The sequence below is a fragment of the Phalaenopsis equestris genome, unplaced genomic scaffold (assembly GCF_001263595.1).
Source record: "Phalaenopsis equestris unplaced genomic scaffold, ASM126359v1 Scaffold000589, whole genome shotgun sequence".
Lineage (NCBI taxonomy): Eukaryota > Viridiplantae > Streptophyta > Magnoliopsida > Asparagales > Orchidaceae > Phalaenopsis > Phalaenopsis equestris.
This window is the reverse complement of record NW_018165029.1, coordinates 114,461-128,019: the sequence shown is the minus strand read 5'-3', so window position 1 is coordinate 128,019 and position 13,559 is coordinate 114,461. Positions and strand designations below refer to the sequence as shown.

At 34.6% G+C, this 13,559-nt stretch overlaps 1 protein-coding gene across 2 annotated transcripts in view; it reads right to left on the bottom strand.

Annotated features, from left to right (window-relative positions):
• Positions 1 to 13,559, bottom strand: part of LOC110029537 (glycoprotein 3-alpha-L-fucosyltransferase A-like) — a 43,542-nt gene that overhangs the window by 11,584 nt on the left and 18,399 nt on the right. For both annotated transcript variants that reach the window (XM_020731871.1, XM_020731872.1), the window contains exons 3-5: positions 1,704 to 1,945; positions 702 to 806; positions 164 to 320 (exon numbers count right to left, since the gene is read on the bottom strand). In XM_020731871.1, coding sequence (XP_020587530.1) covers positions 164 to 320; positions 702 to 806; positions 1,704 to 1,945 — 504 coding nt within the window. The remainder of the gene's footprint in view (positions 1 to 163; positions 321 to 701; positions 807 to 1,703; positions 1,946 to 13,559) is intronic.

Sequence of the window (13,559 nt, the reverse complement as noted above, 5' to 3'; positions counted from 1 at the left end):
TAACGAGCCGAACACGAGCTGTTCGCGAACAACGAGCCGTTTCAACAACCCTAACTGGTCCCCATATAAATCCTAGTATAAATCTGAACTAACACTTAAAATGACAACTTTCTCAATAAAATGTAAGACTTGTTAGGACAAATAACACCGAGAGTAAATTTACCTCAATGTCTTATTATAAGCAGCAGGGTTTGCTGCGAGATATTTCATAGTTTCAGCAACTGAGGTGACATCATCAAGTTCTCTAATATGTAAAATAGAATCAGGAGACGGGGCAAACTCTCGAATATTTGGAGCACCAACAACAACTGGTACAGCTCCTGCAATATAGAAAACAAATATAAAATATTTTAGAAATTAAAGAGAATTATTTCTAGAGAATTTTATTGAAAGAAACCAAGCCACATAATAAAGATTTCCACAATGATTAATCGAGAAAATGTCAAAATAGTCCTCTTTGTAGGGGTCCATTTCAGCCATGGAATCTATAAAAGTACACATTTAGTCCTGAGACATTTTTAAAATAATCTTTCATGGGGACTATTTTAGCCCATGCTAAAAGGGATAAAGAATTAAATTGAGAATTTTATGGATTATGGGACTAAAATGACCCCATGTAAATAATCCGAGAACTATTTTGAGTAAAACATTTTACTCGTGATTAATATACCATTAAGATGATTCAGCATTGCAAAGCATACCAGCAACAAGGGACTGGAAGAATTTTTCTGTAACATAGTCTTCCTCATTGGAATTTTCAAACGCCAAGCTGAATTTGTATCGCTTTAGAGTATCCACCTTATGCACTGTAATAATAGCAGCCATGAGTAGTTACAGATGTTTGTATGGTTTAGCAGTTTAAAATTAGGGGCATTTACATACATACCACCCAATTCCTATGTATTGACATATCTAACTCCAAAACTATGCTTTCTTACATACTGCCTAAATCTTTCGTATTTCATCTTAAAATAGTACTATTTTAACATTTAGAAAGTGAAATGTATCTTTTCAGGCATTGTTAAGGTGATATATATATTAAGTGTACAATATGTAAATACATAAGAATTCAGTGGTATGCATGTAAATCTTCCTAAAAATTATAGAATGGCGTAGAAAAAGGATAAGTGCAAAATAGGATAAAATCTCTCAAATTCCGTATGACTATAAGTAACTGGTATTCAACAACAAATCAGATAAAATCAAAATTTTCTAATACTTGCTTCTTTAAAAAATCAACAACGATAGAAATTTTACATACCAAGCACACAATTATTATGTATTTACATATCTCACACTTAAATTTTCATATTGACATATATAGACCATTGGTGCTTTAAACCAATGCATGAAAAGGTGCATTAGGGGTAATAGTGCTATTTTTGAAGTAATATTAAATATTTGAGTGCTATGTGTGTATATACGAAAGTTTAGCTGTGAGACATGTAAATACATTAGAATTGTGTGCTATGTATGAAAATAACCCAAAAATATAGCTAAAATATTATATAGGTACAGCACGGATTGATCGTAAGGGACCCTAGGAAGGTGACAAAACTTTGGTATTCTCTAGTATGTCTCCTAGAAAAAACACAAGTAATGGTTTTTTATGGTTGTTTAGTCTGAAATAAATTGATATTAAATTTTCATCTCAATCATGACTCTATAAACCTGAATGATAAATGGCTCAAAGTTATACATACCATTGCCATCATGATTTCGATGGCAGCTTCCATATGAATCTATTTTTATATCCAACTTTTCCAGCATCTCGAGTGCCTGTAAGCGAAAATTATGTGCGCCACAATTTGAAATGAAGGCGGCGGCAAGCCCTTTGGCAGTCTTGTGTTGTATCGGGGCCATGATGTCATATTCAGCCCACGAGAAATAACCCACTGGAATATCTGATGAGAGACTCGTTGTCATTATGATACTGAAACCTCTCCTATCACCATTGTAGAAGAACAATCAATTTCCATAAAAGCCTTCTTACAATGCGTACAGTTCACAAATAAATAGCAGTAGCGATAAAACTCAATATATTAAAAGGAAATGGAAAATAAAATAAAAATTTAATCCACATAAAAAAGAGGCATTTACATACATACCACACAACTCTTATGTACTTACATATCTAACATCTAAACATTCACATTGACCTGCATACCACTCAAATATTTAATATCACTTCAAAAATACTCCATCACACTCTTATTAAAAGTGAAATACACATTTTCATGCTAAGTTTATGACACCAAGGTGTGATGAATGTAACTATCAAACTTTGAGCGTTAGATATGTAGATGCATAAGAAACATGTGTAGATGTAAACTTCTCTAAAAATAAAAAGGGGAAAATGGGCTCTAGAAGCAAGTAACCAACTGCTCATCATCACTCTTTGCAACATTTTAAAAGCATAGACACTGGTCGACCCGATCATTTCTACTCATTGCTCATAGGGGATGCTTCTATGCATTGATTGCTCGCTGCACGATCACAGAGACATTAAAGCAAAGCATACCTCAACGCCTAGGGGTCAAATTTTCTTCGCCAGAGCTGCAGGACTACCAAAATTTTTTCCCTATGCCTCACAATTGATGACCTCAACCCATGCCAGCTCTTTAAACAGCGCACAATATGAAATAGTATCCACCTAATCTGCACTCCTACCCACACAAGCCATAAGTGCTGCTCTTTACCAGATCCACAGCTTCTTTCTTTTCCCCTTTACAACTATTGCAGGTCTCTCCCATTATAGCTTCAAGTAGACTCATGCAGTTGAACCAAACCAACTCATGAGCCGGCTCAGGCTCAACTTGAGAAATAGCTTGTGAGCTGAGCTCGAAGAGCTAACAAGCCAAGCTCAAGCTAACCCCGACTCAAACTGGCTATTGAGCAAGCTCATTTAAAAAATATATATTAATATAAAATACAATCAACATATATTAAAATTCAAGATTTTATATATAAATTATTAAAATATTTTAAAAATAATATTTTTGATTCTATATCAAATAATTTTTATTATTTATATTTTAATTGCCCGTTCTATTTGTTATTTTATTATAACAATAGTTTAAATTGACATTGTATTGAGCCGGCTCATTTAAAAAATTATTAAGATAAATATACTAAAAAAATTAAAATTCAAGATTTTATCATTAAAATGTTTAACAATATTTATTTTTTTATATTTTAAATCAAGTTCTTGATTATTTTTCTCTTAATTATTCATTCTATTTGTCATTTTATTTTAGCACTGGTTTAAATTAAAATAGTTTTCCCGATTTCATAATAAAAAAAGCCAGCTCAAATTCAATTAATTAATCAAGCTCAACTCGAAGGTAACTTGAGCTATACTCGACTCGACTCTTTTATACCCGAAGTCTCCGCCCTTGGCCCTAGCAACCACCACAGTCGTCGCATTATGGCCTCAAGCAACTCCACACAACAACCAGTCCCCGGCCTTGTCCCTAGTTCTGATCTCCACTACACGCCTCTCAGCAACTGCAGTTTCTTCACTAATTCCGGCCAACCAAAGTTAAAGCACTACCAACCATGATATTGCAATCCTCAACTGCACCCCTTCCTTGGGTAATCTTTAAAATGCACTCAATTTTTGTGCATTTACATATCTAACACTTCAACTTCAATTTTTACATATATGCTACCTTACCTATGCAAAAAAAGGTGTATTTACACTTAAAAAGATAAAATAATGATATTTTTTATTTCATATAAATGATTTTGAGTGGTATAAATGTAAAAAAAACAAAGTTTAGGTGTTAAATATGTAAATACCTAAGAATTGGGAGTTATTTAAATGCCCCTAATCTTTAACACATGCTAAGAACACACACAATCACCAAATGTGACAAGTAGCCACTACCCTCACACAGGTAAACTCACCTAATTTTGACTGGATTTGCCTAAATTTTGCGATAACCTTGACTTTCACCGCACCCCTGTCAATAAGTGCAGTACTCACCAATGTCTGCTGACAATAAGCCACAGCAGGTGATACATCATGCTCAAATTAAAAACCATCGTGTATTCACTATTCAAATTATTGAAATTATTATGAAATTTAGCTTGTGTGTGAATTTCAGGAGATGCCCGATGGCCGAACCAAGACCTGAGTCCAAGTTGTTATCCCTTTATTGGTTTTTTAATCTCTCCCCCTCGCTCCCCCTCTCCTTTTCTCTCTATTTCATCACTTTCTTCCATACACCACCTAAACGAAGGCCCTATACAAGCTCTCGATTACGCCTAGAACTAGTATTATGCAAGCCCCTTTCCACCTCAAAATCCCATAAATAAATCAAACATACCTATAAGATGCTCATGCACTTTGAACTGGTCTCTAGTATGACATTCAATAACTCTAAGTGTGGTATGATAATCAGCAAAAGACTCTCTGCTGCACATAAAACATGGCTTCAAGATTATACTAGCTTCATTATCAAATCTCTTCCAATGAAATATCTTGGCATACAACTTTCAAGAACTCAAAACAGGAACCAGATCTTTAATGAGATATTACACAAAAATTTCAAAAAGGCTTCAAAATTGAGAAAATTCTTGTCTCTCTTTCGATGGTAAATTGACACTACTTCAGCATGTTTTATCTGCAATACCTTTATAAACACTTCAAGTGGTTTGTCACGACTAGGCCCGGTGCTCAGAATTACCTAAAGTAGGAACTGTGGTAAGACGGTACTAGCATCTAACTATCCACATTTTGAAAACTTTCAATACATATTAAAGAACCACTAATCCACAAATACAATAAATTCTAAAGCATCCACAAACAATAACATCCAAAAAAAAAGTCTCAATCCAGTCCTTAACAGTAAATCAAAATCTGAAAAAAAAACAGTAAAGAGATATTATCATCATTAATAAAATACCTAGCAGCAGTGATCTTCTTCCGGTAAACAAAGTCTCTCCTATCAGACAAATCGACGTAAAACATTCCTTCTCATGAAAGAAAACATTTAATTCAACTATGAAGAAAACTTGGAGAATAAATATAATCTAATATGAAATTTATATGCTATGCTATGATATGCATGAATGACCAACAGAAAATGCAATTAATTTCAATAAAACTATAAATTTATCACCTCCCATTCCATTTTAAATATTTAACATTTTTTTAACTTTTTAATAGTCATCACAGGATTATCGTCATACCAAATATATCCTCAAAATATGCCCGAAGACACCCTCAAAAAATGTATCTGAAGGTACTATCAAATTGCACCCAAAGACGTACTTTTATCATTTTCTTTAACGTGCACAGGTACATTGCATCTCATGCCAATACAATCTGGAAATAATTTTGTACGACTTGAACAATGAACTTTTTATCTCATTTCATTTAAATTACATCCTTTTAAAAACATTAAGCATTCTTTTTTCCCTTTCTCCTTGCATTTACTTTTATTTTTAAGCTACAAAATAATTAAAAACATAAAATAATTGTCTAAGGCATTAAAGAAATTACTTATTTCATAAACTTTAAATTTAATACATATAATAAAATAATTACTCACATTGCCTTAGAAGACATCTGAAAAAGTTTATTACTGCTCTTCACTTCCTAACACCTAAACCAATAAAATGTGCATATACTTATAAGAGCTTCGTTTTAATGGAAATACTTAAATATAGCTAACTTATTTAAAGATGTAAGAATGATTAAAATCTCTAACCTCTATTGACCTTAAAGTTCTCAGTCTTCCTCAAAATTTAAGAATTTATCAATCTTCTACACTCTTCTGATTATATAAAAAAATTTAATAACATTAATTTAAATAATTATATTATTTGTTCTAATGACAATATACCACTAAATAAATTGTGCAGATCGATCCACCTCCTAACTTTCAAGCTCCTCCAACTTCTACTTTGAATCTATAATCATTATATTAAGGTCCTCGTTAATTTTTATCTTCCATTTAAACACTCACACAAACACATAAAATTTTTATATATAATAACAGATTAATTAACTTATTAAAAAAATATATTAAACATACTTTATATAACTTGCCTCTGCCCTAGCTCATGCATGAAGCTTGCCCCTTCCTACTTTCCTCAGCTCGACGGCGTGAGTTCCTTCAATCTCGTCTCACCCAGTAGAGCACAAGAGCAACCCCTTCATTCCTATACACACGATGAAGCAAGGACCGCCTCGCCGACTTCGACTCCCCTTCTCTTCTTCTTCCTGTGCGTGAACAAAGCAGCGGGAAGTTTGACTTGTCTTTCCCTTCACCTTCAGTCTTGACTCAAAGAAGACTCCCCTTCATCTGATACGTTAGCACAGTGCTGAAGTTCATCTCCTCTCCTCCTTCGCAAGGCTCGACAACCCTAACAGTGGCATTCCTTGCGCTACTTCGACTTCTCTCACGAAGAGGACAAGTTTTCAGTTGCGGCTCGTTCCAAGTAGGTCATTGACGTCGCCTCCTCCCTCTTCTTCTTCCTCCTTCTTAGCTAGGACACAAAGTTGTACAGTAATCGCAACTTCTTCCTTCATCCTTCTTCCTTCTCCTATGCAGCTTCCTTTACTCTTCCTCGCTTATTATGTTTTGATTTGATCGAATGAGAGATGTGATAGATTGTTTATAACTGAAGGAATGCGTCTCCTCAAACTGCTAGCATCTTTTTTTTTATTATTTTTCTGTTATTACAATCTACTCTCCTTGTAAAATTTCATCCTTGAAATTTGAAAAAGTTAAAATAAAACAGCATACCTCAACCAAAAAGATGTGGATATCTTTCTTGCATCTCAGAGACCATTTCCCAAGTAGCATCCTTATCTGACCCGTGCATCCATAAAATCTTCACAAAAGGGATCTCTTTGTTTCACAACTTATTCACATCAAAATCCAGAATCCATTCATGCTCCTCAATATAAGTCAAATCGGGTGAATGTCAACTGAGTCTGTTATCAACCTACTGGATTCATCTGTAATATACTTTCTCAATGAAGGAATGCGGAAAACATTATGCACTCACTGCATATGAGCTGGAAAAGTCAAAATGTAAGCCACATTCCCAATCTTCACCACAATCTCAAATGGACCGACAAATCTGGGCTCAACTTTCATGTCTTCCCAAAATGTTACACACCCTTCAATGGACTGACCTTGATTAAAACAAACTCTCCAACTTCAAACTCAACAGATTTGTGTTTGGCATCATAATCTTTTCTGTCTATTATGCATTGTCCTCAGTCTGTCTCTGATCAGTTTAATCTTCTCAGTAGCATCATCTACCAAATCAACTTCAATGATCTTTCTTTCACCTATTTCAACCCAACATAGAGGCGTTATGTACTTCCTTCCATACAAGGCTTCATATGGAGTCATCCCAATGCTAGCCTGGTGTCGGTCAACTTATTTTTCTCGATTAGATAGGCTTCATATGGAGTCATCCCAATGCTAGCCTGGTAACTGTTATTATAGACAAACTCTACTAAAAGTATATGTGATTCCCAACCTCCACCAAAGTCAAGAACACATAACTTTAGTAGATCCTCCAACATCTGAATAGTCCTTTATGTCTGATCATCTGTCTGAAGGTAAAATGTTGTACTGAAAGTTAGTGAAGTGCCCAAAACTTCCTGAACCTTTTTCTACAATATGGAAGTAAACATGTCATCTCTGTCAGAAACAATAGACGTCAGCACTATATCCGATCTCACAATATGATCCACATATAATTCGGCTAGCTTCTCAATTGGATATTTGTAATAAACATGAAATGAACAGATTTAGTCATTCGATCGACAATTACCCAAATGACATCACGACTCTAACGAGAACTAACCAAATCAAGCACAAAATCCGTCGCAATCTCCTCCCATTTCCACCCTAGAATCGATAAAGACTACAACTAACCTCCAGCACGCCGATCCTCTATCTTCACTAGTTGACGTGAAAGACACTTGCTCACAAATTCTGCCACACTTCTCTTTAACCCTGGCCACCAAAATATTTTTTTGAGATCCTGATACAACTTATTGCTCTCGGGGCGAATAGTATATACGATAAATGTGTTTCCTCCAGAATTTTCTTTCTCATATCATCAACATCTGAAACATAAACGTTGTCTTTATACCTCAAAAGATCATCATGACCTATCACGCATCTATCCAAAATTGTCTGTATGAACCTGCTCCAGAACTTTCTGAATACTGTTATCTCTCGCTAAAGAATCTCCAATTCTGCCCTTTAGAGTTGGCTGCACCGTCAACTGAAATAACTAAGTCGTAAAATCATCACCATAATCAACTATAGTTAGCTTCAACTTCTTCAGACCTCTAATTAACTGCTCCTGCTGAGTAAATAAATAATTCAAATTAGCAGAAATTTTCTACTCAACGCATCAACAACAAAATTTATCTTTCCTAGATGATATTGAATATCTAAATCATAATTTTTAATAAATTCCAATCATCTCCTATGCCTCGGGTTCAACTCTTTCTGAGTGAAAATATATTTCAAACTCTGGTGGTTAGTGAAAACTTCCATACTAATAATATCTCCAGATCTTGAATGCAAAAACAACTGCAACAAGCTTCATGTCATGTGTAGGATAGTTTTTTCATGATTCTTCAATTGTTGTTATGTATAAGCAGTAACCCTATCATGCTGCATCAATACACGAGCCAAACCCCTCAAAGATGCATCGCTGAAAATTTGAAATCCATCAAAACTTGAAGGAATGACTAATACTGAAGCAGACATTAAGCAAGTCTTCAACTTTTGAAAAGCCTCTTCACAACAATCTGACCAGTTAAACTTCACCGTCTTCTGAGTCAACCTTAGTGGCATAACAATCTATGAAAATCCCTCAACAAAACTCCTGTAATAACCAACCAGACCTAGAAAATTTCTAACATCAGTAATAGTAGTAGGTTTTGGCAAATTTAGAATCTCCTTCACCTTGTTCTGATCCACAGATGTACCGTCTCCACAAATAATATGCCCAAGAAAATTCACACTTTTAAACCAAAATTCATATATTAAAAACTTGGCATAAAGTATATTATCATTTAAAACTTGTAGCACAGCGTGTAAATGATCTGCATGACTAACTTCATCCCTTGAATACACTAGGATATCATTTATAAATAAGATCACAAAAGTATCCAGAAATTGTTCAAAGATTTTGTTCATCAGATCCATAAAAACTGTTGGAGCATTTGGCAGTTCAAACAGCATAACCACGAATTCATAATGCCCATATCTGGTCTTGAAAGGGGCCTTCGCTATGTCTTCTTCTTTAATCCTCAATTAATGTTAGTCTGACCTCAGATCAATCTTTGAAAATATTGAAGCCCTTCCAAGTGATCAAACAAATTGTCAATCCTCATAAATGGATATTTATTTTTAACAGTGAATTTATTCAACACCCTGTAATGAATACATATCCTGAAGCTCTCATTCTTCTTTTTCAAGGCGAGGTGCTAGGCCTGCTAAACCCTTTATCAAGTAACTACTGCAGTTGATTCTTCAGCTGTTGTAACCCCTTAACTACCATTCTATAGGGTGCCTTTGATTCAGACTCAAAAACTGGTAAAAGCTCAATACTAAAATGAATCTCACGCACTGGTGCTAGCCCTTATAAATCATCTAGAAAAACTTTTTGGATATTCTCATACCACTGAAATATCACCCAAAGACTTCACTTCCTTAGAAGTACCTGTCACCTGAGCAATAAAACCCTGACTTCCATGATTCAACAATGTGCAAGCTTTCATAAGTAATTATCATGGATGTCAGCCCTCCGTCGCCAGAAAATTCTTAGGTACATTTATTTTAATGATCCTCTTATTGCAATCATTAGTGAAAAAAATTTCAAACATTCAATCCATGCCCAAAATCACATTGAATTCCACCAAGGCCAATACAATAAGTTTGGCATTAAAACTCTTACAGTCAATCATAAGCTTTACCTTACATGATTGATTAAATTCCAAAAAAGTGTCATTTGGTATTCAAACTAATAGTATCACAGACATTGAAATAACATTCAATTGTATCACTTTAGTCAGTTCATCAGCTATAAAAGAATATGATGTTCTCAAATCAAAAAGTACTACTATCGGTCTACTTTGAAGATATATGATACCTACCATTCAAAATCATCGCATTAAATATTTAGTCAGCTTAATAATATAATTAAGCCCTTATTTATTTTATGTATGACATGACATGAATCATAGGATGTTTAAAGTGTTGTGGGTTGAAAATATTAAAAATAAAACATACATGTGATAACATCAGGGGAGTCTTTAGCTTCCTTTTATGATAATACATATACTCTGGGTTATACGTTCTGCTGATTCTGACCTATATTTGGCACTGATCTCGAAAATTTAGTTGCTTGTGGTATATCACAGCTTCTCTAACGTGATGCAGCACTGCTCATGGAATCTACTGGAGCCTTCTGACCCAACTTGGGGTAATTCTCCGTTATATGTTATGGCTTGTGGCACCAAAAGCAAGTATTGGATCTAGATAGACACTCACTCATATGAGACCTTCAACATTTATCACACTTCTTCACTTCAAACCAGGTACCCATGTTGTTGGATCTAGTTTTCTTAGCATTTGTACCACCTGACTGGAAGGACAACCTCTGAGAGCCCTGAGGAAACCAGAATCCCTCTGAATTTCTTCTCTTTTGAATGTCCCTCCTTTGAGTAGCTTCCAGATCCATCTTAATCCTCCTAGCTCTCATCACCAGAATAGAATAATCATTGATTCCAAGAGGAATCAATGATTGTCTAATCGCAACCCTGAGCCCAGACAAAAATCGGTGGCACTTCTCTGCATTAAGGATCGGATGAGGCTCATATCTAGAAAGCATGGTGAATTCAGCTTCATCTATATAATCGAGTAATCACCCTATACTAATTTGATAAACTTATCCTGCATTTGTCTCTAGGCGGACAGTTGTACGAACTAGCCTCTAAAAGTGCTCATGAACTCACTCCACTAAATCAAATGACTGGTTGTACTACCAAATTTATCCTGCAACTGTCCACACCACCATCTCTCTGCTTATTCCTCTAATGCAAATGTGGCCATTGTAAATATCCTCTTTGGAGGACAAGACAATCCATCTAAAATCTTCTCCACTCTCAGCAGCCAATTTTCAACATCTGCCGGACCTCCTCCTCCAGAAAAAAAATGTGATATCATATCCTGAAATAATTTCAGGTACTGATCCATCTTATCTCCTCCACTGAAACTGGACTGAGTCTGAGTTCATAATCAGCTAAGTTACTATAGTTATCATCTCAGTAAATGCATTTGCATTCACAGTAATCTGTGGAGATGCAACAGCTTCTACAGTATCATCTCTAACTTTTTACCCGTTATTTTGCATATTTCTAAAATAACATAAAAGAGATTTTAATTAGATAGAATTGAATTCTTTATCAACATTATCTAGGAATTAAAGTAATCCTTCTAATGACTCTTTTAGATCATGATTAAACCTAATTCGCTTTGATACAACTTTTGTTACGACTCGGCGCGGTGCTTAGAATTAGCTAAAGCATGAACTAGAATCGGATAGTATTAATATCTAACTATCCATATTTTGAAAACTTTCAATACATATAAAAGAGTCACCAATCAACTGTGCAATAAAATCTAAAGCATCCAGAAACAATAACATCCAAAATAACATCTCAATCCAGTACCGAATAGTAAATCAACATCTGAAAAAAAAATAGTAGAAAGACATTATCATCATAAAAATATAGCTAGCAAAAGTGATCCTCCTTTGGTAAACAAAGTTTCTCCTATTAAACATATCAACCTAAAACTTTCTTTCTTTTGAAAGATAACATTTAACTTCAACTGTAAATAAAACTTGGTAAGTGATTATAATCTAATATGCATTAAATTTATATGTTATGTTATGCATGAATGACCAACAGAAAAAGCAGTTAATTTCATTAAAACTTTAAATTCATCACTTATTGTTTCACTTTAAGTATTTACCGTTTTTTAACATCTTTAATAGTCATCACAGGATTACTATCAGGCCCGAAGGCACCCTCAAAATGCCTCAAAATGTGTCTTAAGGCACCCCCAAAGACACTCTAAAAAATGTACCTGAATGTACCCTCAAATTGCACCCGAAGGCACGCATTTACTATTTCATTTAACGTGCATGGGTACATTGCATCCCCTGTCAGTACTATTTGAGGGTGATCCTATATGACTTAAACAATAAACCTTCACTTAATTTCATTAAATTACATACATTCTTTTAAGGACATTAAACATTTTTTTCTGTTTCCCCTTTTATTTATTTTCATTCTTAAGCTACAACATGCATACAAACATAAAATAATTATCTAAAACATTAAAGAAATTCTTTATTTCATAAACATTAAATTTAAGACATATAAAAAAATAAATATTCAACTTGACTTAAAAAAACTCTGAAAAAGTTCATTACCTCTCATTTCCTAGCACCTAAACCAATAAAATGTGCATGTACTTATAAGAGTTTTAATGGAAAGACTTAAATGTAGCTAGCTTATTTAAAGATGTAAGAATGATTAAAAACTCTAACCTCAATTGAGAGGTCTTAGTCTTCCTCAAAATTTTAGAATTTATCAGTCTTCTACACCCTTCTGATTACATAAAAAAAATTAATAACATCAATTTAAATAATTATACATATTGTTCTAATAATAATATACCATTAATATTTAACGTATAAGTTGCTCGGATCGATCCTCCTCCGAGCTCCCACGCTCCTCCAACTTCAACTTCGAATCTGAAATCATTATATTAAGGTTCTAATTAAATTTTCAAGTGGCATTTATATATATAATAACAGATTAATTAACTTATAAAAAAAATTAAACATACCTTATATAACTAGTCTCTGCCCTAGCTCACGCACAAAGCTTACGCCTTTCTATTTTCCTCGGCTTGATCACATGAGTTCCTTTGGTCCCGTCTCACCCCAGCAAAGTACAGGCGCAACCCCTTCCTTCCTATGCACACGACGAACTTCGACTCCCCTTCTCTTCTTCTTCCTGTATGCGAACAAAGCCGCAAGGAGTTCGACTCGTCTTTTGCTTCACCTTCGGTCTTGACTCAAAGCAAACTCCCCTACATCTGCTATGAAAGCATAGTGTCGAAGGTCATCTCCTCTCCTCCTTCGCAAGGCTCAACAGTTCTAACAATGGCACGCAAGGTTTGATGCTTTCTTGCGCTACTTCGGCTTCTCTCGCGAAAACGACACGTCTTCAATTGCGGCTCATTCCAAGTAGGTCTTTGACACCGCCTCCTTCCTCTCCTTCCTCCTTCCTAACTAGGGCACAAAGTTGTACAGTAAGAGCAAATTCTTCCTTTTTCCTTCTCTAATGTGGCTTCCATACTCTTTCTCGCTCTTTATGCTTTGATTTGTTTGAATGAGAGATGTGACGGATTTGTTATAACTTAAGGGATGCGTCTCCTCAAACCGTCAGCATCTTTTTATTATTATTGTTTTTTTTATTTTTTGTTATTATA